Raw genomic sequence first — 21393 nt, 5'->3', positions numbered from 1 at the left:
TTCAGGGATGGGAAAAAATATGGGTCCTAAGATAGATAAAATGGGGTAATTAATTACATTTTACTTCAACTTCCATTTCTGATCTGAGCCACTTAGAAAGATCTCTGATGGCCGTAAAGACCTAAAAGAAGCAGCACATCGGTGCCTGGGTGGCTTAGTCTGTTATGAATCTGCCTTCGGCTCAGGTCATGATCTCAGGGTCCTGGGATGGAACCCACATAGGATTCCCTGCTCAATGGGGGGCCTGCCTCATCCTCTCCCTCTGCCTGACGCTCCCCACCTTGTGTTCTCTCTCTCTGTCCCTTCCTCTGTCAAATAAATAAATAAAAACTTAAAAAAAATAAACATTTAAAATTAAAAAAATAAAAGAAGCAGCACATGAATAGACAAATCCAGCTGGCCTGTGCTTTGGTTGAAAATCGCAAGTTGGCCACTCCTATGATCAGGCAGGTTCCATTTGGCTCATACGACCCTTGTTAAACAAAGGGACAATCAGTAGGTCACTTGGCCAATATCATCAGCTCTAGGGCCAAGGTTGGAAGATTCTCACATCTTGTGGGCAAAGGCAAGGATCAATGGGAGGGCTAAGAGAACATGTCTCTTGGTGTCACACTGCCCCTGAAGCAGTCTCCCTGGCGAAGCATGTGCTGGGTGGCCACAATGTCCTGCGATCACACACCTGAGCACCTGGGGAGGGGGGGAGACATTTTGCTTCTACATTCCCCTTTCTCCACAGTGGAAAGATCTGAGCAGAGATCCTCTGAAACAAAAGTGAGGTGATCCTACCTGATTTCTCATTGGAAGCTGCTGCTCTGGAACCCTGCAATAAATAAAAGTGGTCTTAAAAAAAACTGCAACTCAACAGACTGGAGCCTACTGATGACAAACACAGCCTAATAAACACAAAGCAACAAAAACCCCGCAAAAAACTATGACGTTTGAAGGGGAAGGGGAACACGTGTTTGTTTGTTTAATCTTTGTACCTGACATACTTGAAATACTACACGTCCCAGCAAACCCTGACCTGGAGGCCAGTGCACTTCTAATTTGGGATGAGGTGAAGAAGGGAACATTTACACTTGCTTTTCAAGGCCCAAAGGTCACAGACCAAAATGATCCCCAACTCCCTCAAATCTCCAAAGGCTTGTGGGGTTTCTCCAGACAGAACAGGACACATGGGAACACGAACCTCATCAGTTATGCCTCCCCATCCACCAGTAAGGACCTACTTTCAATTGCTTATCTCATGACACAAGCCCAAACATGGAATATTCAGTTTAAACAAATGAGGTGCCTTTTTCTCTGCTTCCTCCTCCATCCTCCTCCCCTCATCCTGTGAAGGCAGATTGTGGAATGAGTAGATAGAATCAAAATGACACTGAGGTGACATTAAAAAAAAAAAACAAAATCACCCATCCTCATGTTGGCTCTGTTGCTTACATTAGCAAATTCTTGATTCCCCATCCTGCACGTGGTGCAAGATGAAAGCTTTCACTGGGCTATTAAACCCAAAGAAGAATTCCAAGTAAAACTAAAGACCTCAGGTTTCTAGCTGTTATAGGAAGAACTCTTCGTGTGCTGATCAAGGTTCATCATTTATATGCACTTACGTTTTTTACCTGGGAAAAGTCCATCCTCCAGGCCCCTGGAGTCTTCAAAGGTTTGTACTCTATTTTGCGTTTCCAGATATAAGCTGTTATGCCCAGATCTGGTTGCCCGCTTCTAGGAATGAAGAGAAAGGGTGCAGTAAGCACTGACTAGTGTCTTAGGGAATTTGGTAAGAATACAATGAACGAAGAGTAAACATGATTTCTGACCTTAAATCGTTTTTGTGGGTTTTTTTTTAAAGATTTATTTATTTATTTATCCATGAGAGACAGAGAGAGGCAGAGACATAGCAGAGGTAGAAGCAGGCTCCTTGGGGAGCCCGATGTGGGACTAGATCCCGAAACCCCAGGATCACACCCTGAGCCAAAGGCAGACGCTCAACCACTGAGCCACCCAGGTGCCACTCTTGAGTCGTTTATAATTTCGTTGGTGAAGATGCACACATCGCTTTTGCTGCTATTGTTGCCATTCACCTTCCGTCCTTACAGAGAGGTTCTAGTTGAAACTGTAAGGACAGTTCAGAGAAGGAAACCGTAAGGACAGGTCAGAGAACTACTTCCCTGAACTACAGCAGGGAAAGCTTTGTGGAGGAGGTAAGGGCAGACCCAGGCCTTGGCAGACCGAGTGAGCTTTGGCATTATCTAGAAGAGGAGGATGATACCAAGAGGTACTGAGCACAGCATTCAAAAAAAAAAAAAAAAAGAGGGAAAACAGGCCTTAAGAGTGAGTGAAGTCCCTGGAGGATATTTGAAGAAAGAGGGAACTTTTCTCGTGCCAGTGGAAGGTGTGTGTCACCGAGTTTGTGATAAATATCCTTGATCAAATTAGAAAGGAGAATATCTGGAGAAAAATCAGAAACTCCGTGAAAACATATCTTAAGATTATCCATCTAACAGGGAGGAATTAAAGATTGAATTTTTAGGAGAATGCTGATGAAAATGCTTAAACACACAGTTACCTTCCTTTGTTGCCCACACAGCTGCCTTGAGCCCTCTGAGATGGTTTCTAATGCCTTTGCTGTAGAAAACTTCTGGGGGGTGCCTGGGGGGCTCAGTCGGTTAGGTGGCTGCCTTGGCTCAGGTCATGACCTCCAGGTCCTGGGAGCCCCACATTAGCCTCCCTGCTCAGCGGGGAGGCTGCTTCTCCTTCTCCCTCTGCTCCTCCCCCTTGCTCGTTCTCTCTCTCTCAAATAAATAAATCTTTATTTTTTATTTTTTTAGATTTTATTTATTTATTCACAAGAGAGAGAGACAGAAAAGCACAGACACAGGCAGAGGGAGAAGCAGCCTCCCCATAAGGAGCCTGATGTGGGACTCGATCCCAGACCCTGGGATCACACCCTGAGCCGAAGGCAGAGGCTCAACCGCTGAGCCACCCAGGCATCCCAAATAAATAAATCTTTAAAAGGAAAAAGAAAAGAGAAAAAAAAAAAAAAAAGCTTTGCTCTATCTACAGCAGCAGAGCACTCATTCTTACAGGTCAGGAAAAGCAGCAAGTCCAACAGAACCCTAAGATGCAAGGACGGATACATTTTTGCCACCAGAGGGCACTCCTGTTTTCACAAAGGAAGGATGACTTTGGTGTCTCCTTCACTGGGGGCTTCCGGGGCTTTGCTTCAGAGGTTATGGCATTTGTTTTTTCCTTCAGACCTAGGGATGTTCCTTGAAGACCTAAGGATAGACTTGGCCGTGGGGGCGGCATTCATTTAACCCCAAAGAAATAAGAAAGAAAGAGCATGTTGCCCCATTCAGTCTCTTTCCATTTTTTCTTTTTTTTTGGGGGGGGGGGAGCGGGGGAGAAAGCAAGCATAGGCATAGGAAGAGAAAGGGGCATAGGAAGAGGGAGAGAGAGAATCTTAAGCAGGGGCCATGCTCAGCTGGGGGCCCCACCTGGGTCTCCAGCTCCTGAGATTATGACCCTGAGGTCATGACCTGAGCCCAAATCAGGAGTTGGACACTTAACCTGACTGAGCCACCCAGGCACCCCAGTCTCTTTTGCGTTAAAAACAACAGAAATAAGAACAAACACCTTCCCAATTTTCCATCACCGGTTCTGATTCTTTCTGTCCGTGGGTAGCATGAAGGATTGACTCTCCTCACGCTCAGCACACTGTGGTCTGGCCCCTTGTCTCACCCCACTCCTCCATGGGGTTAATCCCAGCAGTCTATCTTCTGTCCTAATCTTTACTTGACTGCTTTCTACAACATTTCCTTCTTTGATTCCTTTGATTCCTGCCTTCTTGGCTTCTACTATGCCCCTCCCGTGAGTTCTCACCTCGCCTTTAACCTTTTCCCTGGATTCACCTCCATGGTTTACTCCTTAATCGATTGCCCCAGGACTCTGTCTGAAAAGTACTTCTCTGCTTATTTTGGCTCACCCTCCGAGGGTGATCTCATCCATCCTCAAAGCTCCAGCTCACCAGCTGCAAATATGATTCCCAAACTATCCCTAGGCTATACTTCTCCTGATCCCCAAGTTTCTTTTCTTTTTTTTTTTTTTTAAATATTTTATTTATATATTCATGAGAGACACAGAGAGAGAGAGAGGCAGAGACATAGGCAGGGAGAAGCAGGCTCCATGCAGGGAGCCCAACATGGGACTCCATCCCGGGTCTCCAGGATCACACCCCGGGCTGAAGACGGTGCTAAACCGCTGAGCCACCCAGGGATCCCCTGATCCCCAATTTTCAACTCCATCTGGATGTCCCACAGTCCCCTTGCACATAGACTCTGCAAAACTGGACCCATAATCTATCTCCACTCCCTAACTCTCTACTCTCACCAACTCCTCCAAAATCCACACTTTATCTCCTGGATGCCACAGTTTAGTAAACCGATAGACCAGTTACCCACTCAAGTCAGAAATCTAGAATCTTCTCCCTTGTGCCATATCCAACCCACATCACTGGGTCCTGACCAACTAAATCACTTTCTTTTTTCTGTTCTTTTTTTTTAGTAGCTCCATGCCCAGTGTGGAACCCAATGCAGGACTTGAACTCATGACCCTGAGATCAAGGCCTGAGCTGAGGGGTACCTGGGTGGCTCAGTTAGCTAAGCATATGACCCTTGGTTTTGGCTAAGGTCATGATCTCAGGGTTGTGAGATCAAGCCCTGCATTGGGCTCTATGGGCAGTGCAGAGTCTACTTGAGATTCTCTCTCTCTCCCTCTGCCCCTCCCTGCTTACTCTCTCTCAAATAAATAAATAAAATCTTTTAAAAAAAATTTTTAAGGGACGCCTGGGTGGCTCAGCAGTTGAGCATCTGCCTTTGGCTCAGGGAGTGATCCTGGAGTCCCAGGATCAAGTCCCACATTGGGCTTCCTGTAGGGAGCCTGCTTCTCCCTCTGCCTGTGTCTCTGCCTCTCTCTCTGTGTCTCATGAATAAATAAAGAAATAAAGTATTTTTTAAAAAATTTTTAAAAGGGGTGCCTGGGTGGCTCAGTTGGTTAAGCATCTGCTTTCAGCTCATGTCATGATCTCAAAGTCCTGGAATTGAGCCCTGCATCGGGCTCTCTGCTCAGTGGGGAATCTGCTACTCCCTCTTCCTTCTCCCTCTGTGCTCTCTCTCACATACGCACTCTCTCTAACAAATTAATTAAATTAAAAATTAAAAAAAAAGACCTGAGCTAAGACCAAGAGTTGAACACTTAACTGACTGAGCACCCCTAAATCACTTTCAAATATGCCCCTACCCTCCTTTCCTACTGACACCATTTCGTTTCAGAGCTTCAGAGCCTCTTGCCTTGAGGCAATATATTCTTCTAAAGGATTGAAATATATTCAATTTTACATTTTACTGTTTGAATAGGTATAATATTTACTGGTTCAAATTTAAAAGAATGTGAAAGGCTCCCTCCTACCCACCTCACCACTTTTCCTTCCCAGAAGTAATCAGTGTCAATAGCTCCTCCTGCATCCTTCCGGAGGCATTTTTTCCACACAGTAGCATCGTCTACACACTCTTCTGCATCTCACCCTTTTCATGTCATGTATCCTAGAGATCTTTCCGGGTTTGCACATCAAGAGCTTATTCATTCTTTTTACTGCTCTTTGCATTCCATTATATAGATGACCGATAAGCTATTAAACTTCTAGGTCTCCCTACTTAGGGACATTTAAGGAGTTTCCGATCTTCTGCTGTTGTAATAAAAAGGGGGTGCAGAACAACTTTGTGCACAGGCCACTTCCCGCAGATGTTAACTGATCAATGGGCATATCCTTTCTAAACTGTGGCTTCTAAAACACTTGAAATTGCACCTATAGGGAACCCTGGGTGGCACAGCGGTTTAGCGCCTGCCTTTGGCCCAGGGCGTGATCCTGGAGACCCGGGATCGAATCCCACGTCAGGCTCCTTGCATGGGGCCTGCTTCTCTCTCTGCCTGTGTCTCTGCCTCTCTCTCTCTCTCTCTCTCTCTCTCTCTCTCTGTGACTATCATAAATAAAAATTAAAAAAAATAAAATAAATTGCACCTATACCTCCCACTCTATCTATATTGGTCAGCACTGGTCTAGACCCTTCCCCTGTCCCATCTCATCTTCTCCAAGGCGGCTCCCAATGCGCTTCGGGTCTCAGGGGTTCTGGTGCCTCAGATGCTCCCCATCTCTCACTCTTTTTAAGATTCTGCTTCAGGGACGCCTGGATGGCTCAGGGCCTGACCCCAGGGTCCTGGGATCAAGTCCCACATCGGGCCACCCGCAGGGGGCCTGCTTCTCCCTCTGCCTGTGCCTCTGCCTCTCTCTCTGGGTCTCTCATAAGTAAGTAAGTAAGTAAGTAAATAAATAAATAAATAAATAAAACCTAAAAAAACAAGTTTCTGCTTCAAACTTACTCTTGGAGGCCTTAAGAGACTTTGCTTCCTTATTCACTCAAGTCCGCCTGCCCTCACCAGCAGGGCCTCTGCGCTCATCTTCGCCCCCTGGCACCCGGGTGGGAGCCCCGAGCCCCATCACGGCTGCGGGGCCAGAGGGAGCTACCTGGCGCCCCGTCCTAACGCAGGTGAACGGATTCAATGTCAGGAGACGCGCAGGTAGGTTCTCCCCGGGAGTTCGAGGGAGTCCCGGCCGCTGCAGGTGACAGTAACAAGGCACAAGCAGAGGAGCTCGGGGGCCTCACCTGCGGGCGGTCCCCCCACCTGCGGACCCCGAGCCGACCTACCTGCTCGCCGGGAAGGGCGCCCGAGGGAGGAGGAGGCGGGGGAGGGGGCGGAGGGGGGGAGGGAGCGCCCGTGCAGGGCTCGGGGAGGGACTTCGGGGAAGCGAAACTGAAACCCTGCGGCGGGCGCCGGTCCCGAGCCATGGCCCTCCGCCCGCCGTCCCCGCTGCTCGTGCGGGTGCCCCAGGCCGGCCCGGGAACGCGCTGGAAGCTGGGGGTCTACTTCCAGAGCCGGAGCTCGGGCGGCGGCGAGTGCAGCGTGCAGCCCGCGCACCCCGGGGACCAGGCCACCTTCCAGGTGAAGTTCTTGGAAAGGGCAGGTGAGCGGCGGGTGCAGAGCGGGTGCAGAGCGGCGGGGCCCGCGGGGTCCCCCTACCCCCCCCAGCTCCGCTGACCTACACAGGATGGCACCCGCTGCTGGGGACCCGAACCGGGCCCCCCGCTGCCTCCAGAGGGAGGCCGGAGCCCAGGAGGCCCAGCCAGGGGATGCTTTCCAGCATCTTCACCCCCACTCAGAGTTCTCAGCTCTGGGAAGAGCACCTTTCCCTCCTCTAGACACCTCTAAACTCCTGTCATTTAGGTATTCCACTTTATTTCTTTTTAATTTATTAATGGGGGGGGGGGGGGCGGTGGGCAGAGGCCCAGGCAGAGGGAGAAGCAGGCTCCATGCAGGGAGCCCGACGTGGGACTTGACCCCCGTCTCCAGGATCAGGCCCTGGGCTGAAGGCAGGCGCTAAACCGCTAAGCATCCCCCCGCCCCCCCCAGGGGTGCCCTAGGTATTCCACTTTATTTCTTTTTTATTTACTGAGACAACACACAGAGAGAGACAGAGAGAGAGAGAGAGGCAGAGACACAGGCAGAGGGAGAAGCAGGCTCCACGCAGGGAGCCCGATGTGGGACTCGATCCCAGGTCTCCAGGATCAGGCCCTGGGCTAAAGGCAGGTGCTAAACCGCAGTGCCACCGGGGCTGCCCTAGGTATTCCACTTTCATATTTTAATTATTCCGTTGATTTGTTTTCCAAGAATTACAAATAGTCATATATGCTCACTGTAGAAGAGAGAGAGGAAAGAATAAAGAAAACCACCCTGGAGCGGATCTGGTGCATTTCTTTGCAGCCTTTTTTTCCCTACGAATGTCAGGCCATCGACCTACATTTGCGAAATTCTGAGGCTGTATCTTTGATTCCTGCTCTTTTCGTTTGACTTTATAGAATGAGTATTATTCTATATCATTGAAATGGGAAACTGGAGAGAGTTTCGGAAGCCTGACTTTTAAAGAATGGACTTAATACCCTTATCATGAGCTTTTCATTTCTATAGTAACATGTAAGCTGCAGGTGCCCAGTGGCTCAGTCGGTTAAGTGTGTCTGCCTTCCTCAGGTCGTGATCTCAGGGTCCTGGGACCCAAAGCCCCAAGTCTGCTCCCAGCTCAGCAGGGAGTCTGCTTCTCCCTCCCTGCACCCCCCCATGCAGGGCGCACATGCGTGCATTCTCTCTTTCTCCCTCTCTCTCTCTCTCAAATAAATAAATAAAATCTTTAAAAACAAACAAAAACGTAACCTGCCCACTTTGGAGTTTGACAGTGTCCTGTCACCAACCCACCATTCCAGGATGCAGGGAGTGGCCTTCTAGGGAAGCTGTTGGGACAAGGTACAGATGCATGAATAAGAGGTTTATTTGAGTCTTACCCATGTGTATGTGTGTGTATAATGTCTCCATTGAAGCTAAAGAGAGAGTCTTGAAGAAAGAAAAACATCAAATTCTCGTTGACAACAAACTTATGACTATTTTTCTGGAGCCCACTGAGAATCCAGTAGAGAAGAATGCAAGACCCAGAATGTCTTCGCTGAGACAGTCACAGGAAGAGGTGAGGTCTGATGAGAAGCATCCAGAGGGAGAAGGTATTCCTAATGCTATGGATTCCTGTCTCCAAAAGGTAAGGATTAAAAGAGGGGGCGGACGGATAGGTCCCTGTACCTTCCTTTCCTTGTTGATCCAACCACCACTTGCTGAGGACTTACTAGGAGGCAGGTACTCTTTTAGGCATTGGGACACAGAAGTGAACATAATAGACAAGATCCCTCTGGGTGGGGGGGGGTACATAGAAAGACAATAAGCAAGTAAACAAAATAAATGAAACCCTTTCAGGCAGTGAGTGATATGTACTAAGAAGATAATATGATAGGGTGTTGCCTTAGAGGGTGACAGAGCCAAAGTGAGGAAGGGGAAAGAGGTGGTGCTGCTTCTGACCAGAAGTCAGAAGCAACTTCTCTGAGGAGGAGACATTTGGCCTGAGACAATATCAACTGCTTATTGTGTGCCAGGCACTGTCACAGGAGCTGGGAATACAGCCAGGAACATAGACCATGCTCTCAGAGACCTTACATTGTAGTGAGGGAAACAGATAATGATAGGAAAAAAAAAAATGTAATAAAATATATACATAATATATATATAAAATATATATATAAATATATACATAAAATTAAAATATATATATATATATATATATAAAATGTCTGCCAGAGGTGCTAGGAAGAAGAATAAGATAGGACAGATGACAGATAATGACAGGCCATTATTTTAAATAAGATATCAGGGAAAACCTCTCACATGAGGTAATGTCTGGGTAGAGACATGAATGAAGTAAGGGAGCTACTAGCTAAGTGAAGTAAGAATGTTCGAGGCCGGGGGAAGGGCAGGTACAAAGGCCCTGAGACAGGAGCTTCTATCCTGAGCCCCAGGATGGGCTCTAACCCCCAGTGTGGCTAGCAGGCAGTGGGCAAGGGAGAGAGTGAAAGGAGAGGAACTCGAAGAGGTAACCGAAAGTCAGATCCCTGGGGGATGAAGGTAGAAACTTTGGATTTTAACTTCAGTCTTAGGGGATTCACCCTGATGGCTTTGAGCCAGGGGAGCGGGCTGATCTGGTTTACGTTTCTAAAGGCTCGCTTTGGCTGCTGTGTGGAGGGCCGAGTGTAGGAAGGGGCCAGAGTGGAAGCAGAAGGTGAAGGGTTGCAGCAGGCCTGGAGTGAGATGACAACGGCTTGGACTCAGGGTGGCCCTGATGAAGGTGTGAGAAATGGCGAGATTTGGGCAACACCTGAAGGATGATCTGGACCAAGGATGTTACGTGCAGAGGAAGTAGCAGGTGCAAAATCCTTGAGGGGAACAGAACAGAGAAACCTTGTTTTTGTATTACATTCAATTTGCATGTCCTTTTCTCAGCTTCAGCTGGTGTTTTTATCCTATATTTGAGCTTCTCAAGGACGGAATTTAGAGGGCCCAGCAATACCCCATGTGGTTAGGTACTCAGTTTAAGAAAAAAAAAATGGAGGAGAATTGAAGAAGAGAAAACACAGTGAATAGGGAAAAACATCCTCTTCAGATTTATGGCTCCTTTCCAAGCTCACAGACTCTTGTGAGAACCACAGCAACTTGCCCAGAAAGCGGAAGTGCCTTCCCTCCCCCCCCACTCCCCAGTAGTGGAGATAGCAGAGGGCTCTAGAAGCCCAGCTTTTTGTCCACATCACTTTTTGAACATGCTCGTACCCAGGCTCTACATTTACAGTGGACTCTCTGGAGATGTCCCTGGGCCTTGGCTTGTTGGTTTGTTTCCTTTCCTTTTGTTTTGTTTTAATTCCCCCAAGTGATTCTAATGTGCAGACAGAGCTGAGAACCTCTGGGTGCAGCCTGCTACATCCTCTGCAGAAAGGATTTGAAAGAAGTCACCTTCTGGTGGTTTCTCTGGTCTTTAGGCGTTGTCCTGACAGGAGAGTGTAGGGCTGACATCTGAGAGATTTTATTTATTCCTTTTAAATTTTCAGATCTTTCTTTGTGTCATGGCTGACCTGAATTGTAACCTGTTCTCTAAGGAGCAGAGGGAACAGATAACCACTATCTGCCCCGAGGTCAAAAAGATGGAGGGGCACGATGGAATTGAGAAGGTGTGTGGCACCTTTGGAGATATTGAAAAAATACATCACTTCTTGAAAGAGCAACTCCAAGAAAGCGGGCACAAACATGAGTCTTCCCTTTGGACAGGGGAGAGGGAGCCGCGCCCTCAGCAGCACCAGAACAGCTGTGTTTCCCCCTCCCAGCCAACAACCAGGGCAGAAGGAAAAAGCAGCCACCTTGAAATTCCCTTGCCTTTCTTTGAATACTTCCAATATATCTATCCTGATACAATAAACTCAATACAGAAAAGGTTTGGTGTAAAAATAACAGTTCAGGAGAGTTCTCTGAATACTGTCGATTTAGACTTCACCTCCAATCAATCAGGTGACCTCGAAGCTGCTAAAGAGTCTTTTGTCAGTGAATTTCAGAAAACTGCAGGACTGCTGGAGCAGGAATGCGTTGCTTTTGAAGACAGTAAGCAGGCAAATGAGATCAAGCAGGAATTGAATCAACGGTTTCCAAAGCTCCTTATAAAGGAGAAAGGAAGGGAATTAACTCTCCTCGGGACACAAGATGACATTTCTTCTGCCAGATATTTTTTTACCCTAAAAGACCCTGAAAATCTTGTCATGGGACCTGTGAAAATATCGGCTCTCACATGCCTGATTAATGGGATTGAAGTTGACACCGCTCGGTATAAGCTTGTAGAAGCTGAATTACTCCAGAAGGTGAAAGAGATAGAAGAAAAGTACAACACTCAATGTGAGATTTGTGGAAACAGTAAGAAAATGCGCATTCTATTTGAACCGAAGGACAGGGAACTCGATCTGTCTGTCCATGCTTACGGAAGTTTCATCGAAGCCTATCAACATGTGTCAAGTCAGCTGGTAAGAGAAGTTCTTTCGCTGAAACATCTGGGCAGAGAGAGAAAGCTCTTACATGGGACCAAGTTCGCTGATGACTTCAGAACAATGCATCCAGACATACACTTTGTGCTAAGTCAAGAGTCCATGACTCTGATTGGGTTGCCAAGTCACCTGGCAAAGGCCAAGCAGTATATCTGTAAAAAAGTGGAATTGTCCCTGTTGGCTGGAGATCAAGGGAATGAGGACCACGAAACACCCATGGACACTGACAGTAATGATTCAGAAATGGCTTCCCCAACACTCCAGCACTCTGTCAGTTCTGGGGGGTCAGGGGAGGACAAGGAAGAGGAAAAATGTAGCATCTGCATGGACATCATCAGGAACAAACACGTGCTCTTGAAGTGCAAGCACGCGTTCTGCACCCCTTGTATCAACAAAGCCTTGTCCTATAAGCCGGTCTGTCCCGTGTGCCAGACTTCCTATGGCATCCAGACAGGCAATCAGCCAGAGGGAACCATGACTTTCACTCTCCTAAAAGACTCACTTCCAGGTTATGAATCCTGCGGTTCCATTGTGATTGATTATAACATGAAAGGAGGCATACAAACAGTAAGTGTTTCTGAAGTACTTGGGTTTCTTTCCAGGATGCTAGAATTATCAGAGCAAAAGAGACTCTCTTGTCTCTGGATTCCTGAGGAATTATTTCCATAAATGGAAAAATACATGGAATGTATTTTCATATATATTTCTATATTCAAGGGCCTTAAATAATAATAATAATAATAATAATAATAACAGTAATAAAGGTAGCAATGTTTGCTGATAACTTAGGTATCTTTTGTGTCTGCTAAGGCAGAGAAAAAATGGGTGGTGATTATGTGTTAGAATGGGGCAAGTCAGAAGATGGATAGTATCTCTGGCAAGAATTTAGGGAAAAAGAGAAATAGGAATTATTGCAAATATATGCAAACCTTCGGTATTTTTTTTTTATTTACTCCATCTGCAAATGAGTACATCTATCTGTATAGTAAAATTCAGACTTGGGGAGTGTTTTCATGTGATATTTTTTTCTTTTCACACAGAAAGAGCACCCAAACCCAGGAAAGAAATACTCTGGAGTACAACGAACGGCATACTTGCCTAATAATGAAGAAGGAAATAAGGTTTTGAGACTGCTTTGTAGAGCCTTTGAGCAAAAGCTGATTTTCACAGTGGGAGAGTCTCGAACACTAGGAGTCTCAGATGTCATTACATGGAATGATATCCACCACAAAACGTCCCGTGTTGGAGGGCCACAAAAGTGAGAACCTTCTGAAACATAATGATTGCTAAGCGGGATTTAGAGGTTGTAAAATATGGCAGTTTGAGGACGTGGCTGTAAGGAGACTGTAGAGCAGTGGGATTGGATACAGTAAAGTATTTTTTTGAAATATAGTTGACATACAATGTTATATTAGTTTCAGTTGTACATTTGATTTGACAATTCTTCACATCGCCCAGTGCTGACTATGATAAATGTAGTTACCGTCTGTCCTTTATTTTGCAACTGGTAGTTGCACCTCCTAGTCCATCTTTTGCCTACCCCCCACCCCTCACCTCAAGCCCCCTTCCCCCAGCAATCACCAGTTTCTTCTCTGTATTTATGATACTGTTTCTGTGTGTGTGTGTGTGTGTGTGTGTGTGTTGTATTTTTGATTCCACATATAAGTGAAGTCCTATGGTATTTGTCTTTTCCTGATTTCACCCAACATAATAGCCTCTAGGTCTATCTATATTGTTGCGAATGGCAAGATTTCATCCTTTTTCGTGGCTGAGTAATATTTTATGTATTATTTACTTTGCCTTCTTTTAAAATCACCCTTTCTTTTACCCTCCCCTCCCGAATGGTCCACAGAGATCCTAAAATCACTTGGCCAATAGTACTCTAGGAAAAGTCTCAGTTAGTAGTGGTGGAAGTTGTATCATCAGCAATCCAGTTGTTCTTTACTTGCCCTTTATGAACCTCAAATAGAATGCCTCAGACCCTTTAGTGTTCAAAAGGGAATGCATCCTAAGCCTTTCAAAAATTTCCCAAATTTGAAAATTCTTCTGTAGAATACGGTTGCCCTCCATAAAAATATAGTGTAGTTATTAGACTTTAGGAGAGTCCCTGCTTACCGTGAGCTGAAAATAAAACATCTTGTTGTTCAAGGCCAATCCTGGGCAGACAGCTAGGCTCACTTACCAGGCAGAGCACTTACATCTGCACACTTACAAGTGATTATAAGTCATCTGTCTTCAGGATTGTTTTTGAATGTTTGCAACACTACATGTTAATCTACTGTACATATTTTTTAAGACCATTTGTGAAGAAGTTAAGGACCTTTTTCCTTCTGCAGGTATGGCTACCCTGATCCCGATTATCTGAAACGTGTCAAACAGGAGCTGAAAGATAAAGGAATTGAGTAAGAAGACTGCAGGAAGGATGTCTTGAGCCAAGCTTTCAAAAGACACAGTTGAAGAAACATCTTTTAAAACTTTTCATCTCCGAAAAAAATTTTTTTTTCCTCTCCGGACTCCTGGGTGGCACAGCGGTTGGGCGTCTGCCTTTGGCTTATGGTGTGATCCTGGGGTCTCAGAATCGAATCCCGCATTGGGCTTGCTGCATGGAGCCTGCTTCTCCCTCTGCCTGTGTCTCTGCCTCTCTCTCTCTCTCTCATGAATAAATAAAATCTTTTTAAAAAATAAAAATTTTAAAAATAAATAAAATAAAATTTTTCATATCAAGAAGTCGTGGATGTAAGAGTAAGAATCTCCTAGTCTGTCATTTCTGGAGTGTTACTTTTTATGGAAGATAAAAGCTCCAAATATCTGTGTAATTTTATATGTATTGTGCCTCATTCTTGGGTCATCTTTGGGGGAGCAGAGGGTGGACTGTCGTGGGTCTGAAATCATCTGTGTTCTTCAGTTGAAATGGTAGCTGACAAGTGATACTCTTTTTAAAAAATTTTTAAAATATATTTTATTTATTTATTCATGAGAGTCACAGAGCGAGAGGCAGAAACACAAGCAGAGGGAGAAACACAAGCAGAGGGAGAACCAGGGAGCCCAATGTGGGACTCGATCCCAAGACCCGGGGATCATGCCCTGAGCCGAAGGCAGACACTCAACCACTGAGCCACCCAGGCGTCCCTGTCAATTGATACTCTTTTTTATTGCCATTTCTGAGGTAGCCTTTTGTTTCTTTGTTTGCTCCTTAAGTACCCTATAAGTAAAATCCTAGTGTGGACGGGGGTGGGGAAGAAGGCTTTGATTATGGAAAATTAGAGACCCACATTCCCCACCACCACCACCCTCACCATGGCCAGAAAAGGGGCCAGAAGCAGAGATTGGGCAACCTTTGGTAATAAATGGAATAAGGCTATTTTTCACAACACAGAGCTTGATACACAGTTGGTGCTTCATAATTTTTTGCTGCCTGACTCAGGTTACTAATAGCTCAGCATAGGGATATATGTTCCCTACATCTCTGACAGAGGCAAGTAAGGAAGCCATTTCTGGAGACTTCACCACTGATTAGGGAAACTGAGTTTCTTACTCCACAACACTGAGCCTCTGAACTCTGACCAGGCCTCTAATTTGGTCCTTGCTCCCTCCTGATTCTTAAAATCTGCCATATGGGGTGCATTTACCCCGTCATACTAATACTACATGTTTCTGAACACTCTTTTTCTCTGGATATTACTGTACTTTTTTAGGTGTACGCTGCTTCCCGTGTAACAGATAAATAACCTTATTTTAGTTTCCAAAGACCATCACTTTCTCAGTAGTATAGCCCCCACCATAGCAGTTTTTCCATTCTTTTATTAAGTCCCACCAAGTCCTATTTTCTCCCTCATAATCTTTCTCCGTGGTGCTCTCTCTGGACAGAGACAAGGTGAATTGGATCTACTATTAGGAATATATGGCATGTCAAAATGTGCTTTTAAATGGTTCTCTAAGTCTGAAGAAAATTATACTAGCCAATTATCTGGTTATCCACATCCCAGCCTCTCTCCGAAACAGATGAACAAGAGGTCTTTTTCTTTTCCTAAAAATACCCATATACATGGGTATACATTTGTTAATCAGGTGGCAATAGCTAATATTTATTATGGATGTATTTTATCCTCTTGATAAAGGGCTTTGCATCTATGATTGAGACTATTAATGCTACCCCCTTTTTATAATTGAGAAACTGATGCATAGAGAGAAGTACATTGACAAAGGTCACATAGTTTATAAGTAGAAGTGCTGGGATGCGAAGAAGGTAGTGCGGCCCTAGGGCTTCCACACCCCCAGGCTACCCTGCCTCCTGCAGGAGACTTCTCCAAGGAGCAGGCTGAGGAGTTCCCATTATCCTGGGCTTCTCTCAGAAATGGATTCCTGCACAGTGCTCAAAGTAGATTTCCTCCAAGGATGATGTCCTATTTGAAGAACTTAAAAACCCAGGATCTTTTCCTTTTTCCAAGAGTTAAGAAAGCTTAAGTGATAGGTCTTTTCTTAAAAATCAGATTATTCACTTAGTTTTTGATGATTCATGAAAGTCTTTACTGTTATGATTGTTGGGTCTGCTGATCTTTTAGCTAAATTTGCTTCAAGAAAGCAAAACTCTGGGTCCTGCTAAGTTCTGGATCCTAGCCTTTGGATTACTGCTCTTGTTCTGTGGAAGGTATTATCATCTGTATCTGCTTTAAATAAAGTTATATCCAGGGGTGCCTGGGTGGCTGAGTCAGTTAAGTGTCTGACTCTGGATTTGGGCTCAGGTCATGATCTCTGGGTCCTGGGATGGAGCCCTGCATGGGGTTCCAAGCTCATTGTGGAGTCTGCTTGTCCATCTCCCTCTGCCCCTCTCCCCACACTCTCAAGCACGTGTGCTCGATCTCTCAAATAAATAAATCAAGAGTATCTTAAAAATTAATAAAGTTGTATCCATATTAGGAACATATTTTCTGTGTTCCTCTCCTGCTCCTTTTTTCTCTTCCCTTAGGATGAGATTCTGGGAGTTCTCTACAACACCAGCAGTGTAGAGGTATATCATGTGCTGCACAGATGTCTGCAGCTGATTTTGTGTGTAGCTATTTGCTAAATAACATCACAGCAAAATGGAACAGGACTGACTTCACTGTTGCCACTTTGGGTGGTGGAAATCACATGGCTTAGTATTGTTTCTCCTTAACACAGAGGTTATTACAAAGATAAAAGTAGGCTACCAGCTTCATCTCTTCTCTCCTAGGGAAAGCGGATATCATACCTTATCAAACCACACTTGCCCCCTCTTTGCTCCTACAGTTTCTTTTTCACCTTTCCAGCATCACTGTTGGATTACCCAGATGCTTCGCTGGGTACCATCAAATCAGGACACCTTCTCTCCAAAGGAAAAAAAGAATTGAAGCTGGTATTAAGAGGGGCGCTTTGGGTGGCTCAGTCAGTTAAGCACCTGCCTTTGGCTCAGATCATGATCCCAGAGTCCAAGGATGGAGCCCTGCATCAGGCTCCCTGCTCAGCAGACAGCCTGCTTCTCCCTCTTCTCTGCTGCTCCCGTGCTTGTGCGTGCTCTCTCTCTGTCAAATAAATAAATAAAATCTTAAAAAAAGAGAGAAAATAGTATTAAGATATTTGATGTTTTCTAAAGACAGAAAGCTTCTGCACCCAATTCCCATGTGTGGGCCTCCATACATCCAAGCAATTCTCTAACATCAGTTGGGTGTCCTATACTTCAACTCAATTCTGACACTACCAGGCCAGGTTACCACCCTGGCCACACAGAGCCTTGCAAAGATCTATCCTATCACTCAGAAGCTTCATTCACTTGACATATGGATTGAAAGAGAGTGTAAAACCCATTTCGTTTAAATGTCTTATTTCATAGAGGAGAAAACTCAGTTTCACTTCCTGGGAAAACAACAGACAATGTAAGATCTATTACATTTATAGCACATTAAAATGTGGCCTTAGTGGCACCTTTGACTTCTCCCCATCCTGTTTCCTGCATATCCATCATCACCAGCCCTGCCTCTCCTTCACTTCAACTCTCACTGTCTACCTGGCATGTCCATAGTTCTCTCACCAGAATGAATAAAATACCCTCTAAAGACTCTCTGTCTCCACCCCCCTCTCCTCATGTCACTTCAAACTGCCTTTTGAAAAACAATGGCTCTGGGGTGCCTGGGTGGCACAGTAGGGTAAGCATCAGACTCTCGGTTTCGGTTTCAGCCCAGGTTATGATCTCAGGGTCGTGAGATTGAGCCCTGCGTCAGTCTCTGTGCTGGGCATGGAGTGTGCTTCAGATTCTCTCTCCCTCTCCCTCTGTTCCTCCCACTCATGCTCTTTCTCTCTCTAAAATAAATCAGTGAATCTTAAAAATATATTTAAAAAAAAACAAAAACAAAAACAATAGCTCTGATCTCATTATTCCTCTGAAATACACCTTCAGTAACTCCCCAATGCCTAGAGCAAACTTGATCTTGGGTCAGAATCACCGGAGGTGTCAATAAAACACTGATTGCTAAGATCCCCCCCCAAGAGTTTCTAACCCTGTAGATGTGAGATTGGGCCCCTGAATTTGCATTTCTGATAAGTTCCAGGTGATTCTGTTGCTGTTGGTCGGGGCATCACATTTTGAGGACCACTGGCCTAGAACATAGAGTTCAGATGCCACAGCATGGCCGTCAGGGATTTCTCATGGTTTTGCTTACCTCATGCCCCTTCCTCTCTCCCAAGCCCCCACTTCCCACTCCCAAGCCCCCACTCACAGCAGACTATCAGCTTTTCCAAGCCACGATCTATTCTTTGCTTCTTCTGGCCTTTGCTCTGTTCTCTCTGGAATGCCCCTCTGCGTCATTCTCCACTTAGAAATGTCCTACTCTTCATTCCAAGTCTCACCCAAATGCCACTACTGTGGAAACTTTCCTTCAATCTTGTCTTAAAATTATGAATCCTTTATTTACTTGTGCTCCTAATACTCCGTACATATCTTTTTAAAATGTAGATGTGATATCAAAATCCACGGCCTGGGGTGCATCAGCTCCATTCTGTGCCCTGATGGCGGGCTGAGTTCAGCAACGCAAAGTACCAGCAAGAGACAGGAAGGTAGAAGGACTCAGTGGGAACTGATTTGGGAAATGTGCTTCCCTTGCTGAGTCCAGAACGCAGCCAGGGCTCCCAGGCAGGGCTCTCTCCTGTAGGTGTATGGCTCTTACCAGGTTTGGAGCTGCCGCCTCCACCCCTCCTGCCAATCTAGTAGTCTTCAAGTTTTCGCAAGCACCTTTAGGCCACATAATTGATTAAACCTTTCTTTGAACATCTATCATGCGTTGCTTCCTAGAAAGAGGTAGAACCAAACCCTCTTGCACAACCTCCCCCCCGGAGGGGGGTGCAGGGGGGGACCAATACACAACGTCTCTGCACCCAGCACGGTAATAACATCACACCTGTAGCTGGCACCATTTAAATCTCCATGAAATTAAGTGTTGCAGACCACTGTGCTCCCCCTTTTTGCCGATTAACTGCTTTTTTAATTGATTTTCTTTAAAAAGAAATATTTAAGCTGGTTTTTAGATAGGAGTCTGCTTTTTCCCCAGGTGGCCGGCCCCTTGGATAAAGCTCATACTCCTTTCCACCTCAAACCCTTCCCTTGAGCATTGGCCATTCTAGCAAAGGACAGCTGGACTTGCCTTGGGGTAACACGTTCAGTCCGCACCTACCCAGGCCCCTCCAGGCCGGATGGTAAGGGCGAGGGGAGGAGAGGGGAGGGAAGGAAAGGGGAAGTGAAGGGAGGGGAGGAAGGGGAGGGGAGGGGGAGGCTGCTTTGCCATTTCTCACTGATTTCCCTTAACCCTTTGCCTCCACCCAGAAAGATAATTCTTCTACTAAACCCTCTTCAATTACCCATGGTGCGTACACAGGTTGCCCCAAAACTCCTTTTCAAAAGGAAGTTTTCGTGCCAGGCCGACAGTAGTTCCTGCTTTCAGTTACGGAAAGAAATCCGAGGAGTATTTCTCTTCTATTTGCCTCCTTTAGTCCCCAGGATAACCTGAAGCCGCTCAGCACAGATTCCCCCAACTGGGGTTACACACCTGAGAACCGCAGAGCCCAGAATTCGGACCCCAAAGTGGTCTGACACGAACATCTGTCCCAAAGGGGTGATACAACCCAGAGGCGGCACCCAGGCAGCCGTGGTTTTCAGAGAAAAGAAAGTGAAAGAAGAGGCCCGGGCCGGGGGCGGTCGGGCGGCGCGAGCGGAGCAGCCGAGGCAGCCGGAGGGCCGCGCCCCGTCCCCGTCCCCGTCCCCGTCCCCGTCCCCGTCCCCGCGCCCAGACGCCCGCTGCCCCGACCTTCGCGCGCCCACTCGCGGCCGGGAGGCTGCGTGACCCGAGCCCGAGGCCGCCGGGGAGCCGGGGAGCCGGACTGGAGGCGCGCCCGTGCCGGGAGGATGGTGAGGGGCGCGCGGGCGGCGGGGCGGGGGCTCTAAGCCCGGGGGGGGGTCGGGGGGCTCCAAGCCCAGGGCCCGCGGGGCTCTAAACCCGGGGGGCGGGGTCGGGGGTCCGGGTGGAGCATGGCGGGGCTCTAAGCCGGGGGGGGGGGGATCGGGGCGCAGCGCGGCGGGGCTCTAAGCCCGGGGGGGGGGGGGTTGGGGGGCTCCAAGCCCAGGGCCCGCGGGGCTCTAAACCCGGGGCAGAGGGCTCTAGACCCGGGCTGTGGAGATCCAAGCCCAGGGTGGGGGTAGGGGCGGAGCGCAGTAGGGCGCTAAGCCCAGGGCCAGCGGGGCTCTAAGCCCGGTGTGGAGGGCTCTAAGCCCGGGGGGCTCTAAACCTGGGGCAGCGGGTCTCCAAGCCCGGTAGAGGGGTCCGGGCGGAGCGCGGCGGGGCTCTAAGCCCAGGGGCGGAGGGCTCTAACCCCGGGGCAGTGGGGCTCTAACCCCGGGGCGGTGGGGCTCTAACCCTGGGGCGGTGGGGTCTAACCCCGGGCTGCACGCAGACCCAGCCCCGCGCCTCCGTCCCTACGAGGCGGCTTCGTACTCCCCGACTTGCCTGGAAGACAGTGCAGTGCGGGGCATCCTAGTCCGGGCAAGTCTTTGGTCTCTTTTCCCTCAATTTTTGAAAGTTCCTTGTAAATCAGGGATCTTAATCTTTTATCTGTGATATATCTTCAGGCTGTTTCCTCTCAATTTGTTTGTCTTCTCAGTTTGCTAATGGTGGCTTCCCCCCCCCTCCGCCAACCCCCCCCCCGCCCTGTGTGAACGGTTTTTATTTTTATAGTAAAATCGATCAATTGTTTATTTTACTGTATTGGGGATTTTGGTCATGTTTTAAAAGCTTTCCCCATCACTGAGGTTACAGTCACCCATTTTATTTGTAATGCTTTCTTTTTTACTTTTAGATCTTTGATACATGTGGAATTTATTCTTTATGATCTGAGGAATGGATCAAATGTTATGTTTTTTTTTTCCAAATGGTTATCCAGTTGTGCCAACACTATTTATTAAAGAGATTAGCACTGCCTTAGTACTTGAGATACCACCTTTATCATACACGGACTAGATTTTTTAGATGTACTTTGTTTCTGGAACAGAGAAGCTTTGTTAAATTTTTTAATGTCAGGGCTACTTCCCTAAGAGCTCTGCCTTCCCACCATTTTCCTAGCTATTCCTTTGTGCTTATCTTTACTTAGGAACTTTAGGGTTGACTTCGAGTTTATGATCTGTGTCCAAAAAAAAGTTCATTGGGATTTGTATTCAATTTGCACTAAACTTACAAATTGCAGTCAGCTGACACCTTGACATGGTGTTGAGATACTGTAACCAAGAACAAAGAATGTCGCTTCTTCGTTCAGGTTTAGTTTTGTGTCTTTAAAG

At 46.7% G+C, this 21393-nt stretch overlaps 3 protein-coding genes across 8 annotated transcripts in view; 2 read left to right on the top strand and 1 right to left on the bottom strand.

The window, feature by feature from the left end:
* The window catches only part of PARP9 (poly(ADP-ribose) polymerase family member 9), a 34866-nt gene extending 27961 nt beyond the window's left edge, over positions 1-6905 (bottom strand). The window contains exons 1-3 of one of the 3 annotated variants that reach the window (XM_041764459.1): positions 6762-6905; positions 1611-1722; positions 787-820 (exon numbers count right to left, since the gene is read on the bottom strand). In XM_041764459.1, coding sequence (XP_041620393.1) covers positions 787-820; positions 1611-1634 — 58 coding nt within the window. In that variant the 5' untranslated portion in view covers positions 1635-1722; positions 6762-6905. Of the gene's footprint in view, positions 1-786; positions 821-1610; positions 1723-6435; positions 6641-6761 lie in introns of those variants that run through there. The other 2 variants (XM_041764476.1, XM_041764468.1) reach the window with 2 other exon arrangements.
* DTX3L (deltex E3 ubiquitin ligase 3L) lies at positions 6901-14147 on the top strand. 2 transcript variants are annotated; one of them, XM_041764484.1, is made up of 5 exons: positions 6901-7078; positions 8484-8695; positions 10584-12128; positions 12602-12819; positions 13898-14147. In XM_041764484.1, the coding sequence occupies exons 1-5, from the start codon at positions 6901-6903 to the stop codon at positions 13965-13967; spliced, it is 2223 nt and encodes a 740-aa protein (XP_041620418.1). In that variant the 3' UTR covers positions 13968-14147. The 2 variants fall into 2 exon arrangements, with proteins under 2 accessions (XP_041620418.1, XP_041620429.1); XM_041764495.1 differs by lacking the exons at positions 6901-7078; positions 8484-8695 and adding an exon at positions 8705-9907.
* Positions 14148-18372: 4225 nt separating this feature from the next.
* Positions 18373-21393, top strand: part of LOC121501524 (protein mono-ADP-ribosyltransferase PARP15-like) — a 47286-nt gene continuing 44265 nt past the window's right edge. For all 3 annotated transcript variants that reach the window (XM_041773624.1, XM_041773614.1, XM_041773605.1), the window contains exon 1: positions 18373-19974. In XM_041773624.1, the coding sequence (XP_041629558.1) occupies positions 19972-19974 (3 nt within the window). In that variant the 5' untranslated portion in view covers positions 18373-19971. The remainder of the gene's footprint in view (positions 19975-21393) is intronic.

The sequence above is a fragment of the Vulpes lagopus genome, chromosome 1 (genome assembly GCF_018345385.1).
Source record: "Vulpes lagopus strain Blue_001 chromosome 1, ASM1834538v1, whole genome shotgun sequence".
NCBI lineage: Eukaryota > Metazoa > Chordata > Mammalia > Carnivora > Canidae > Vulpes > Vulpes lagopus.
The sequence above is the reverse complement of the archived record's forward strand: the minus strand, read 5'-3'. Positions and strand labels throughout refer to the sequence as shown.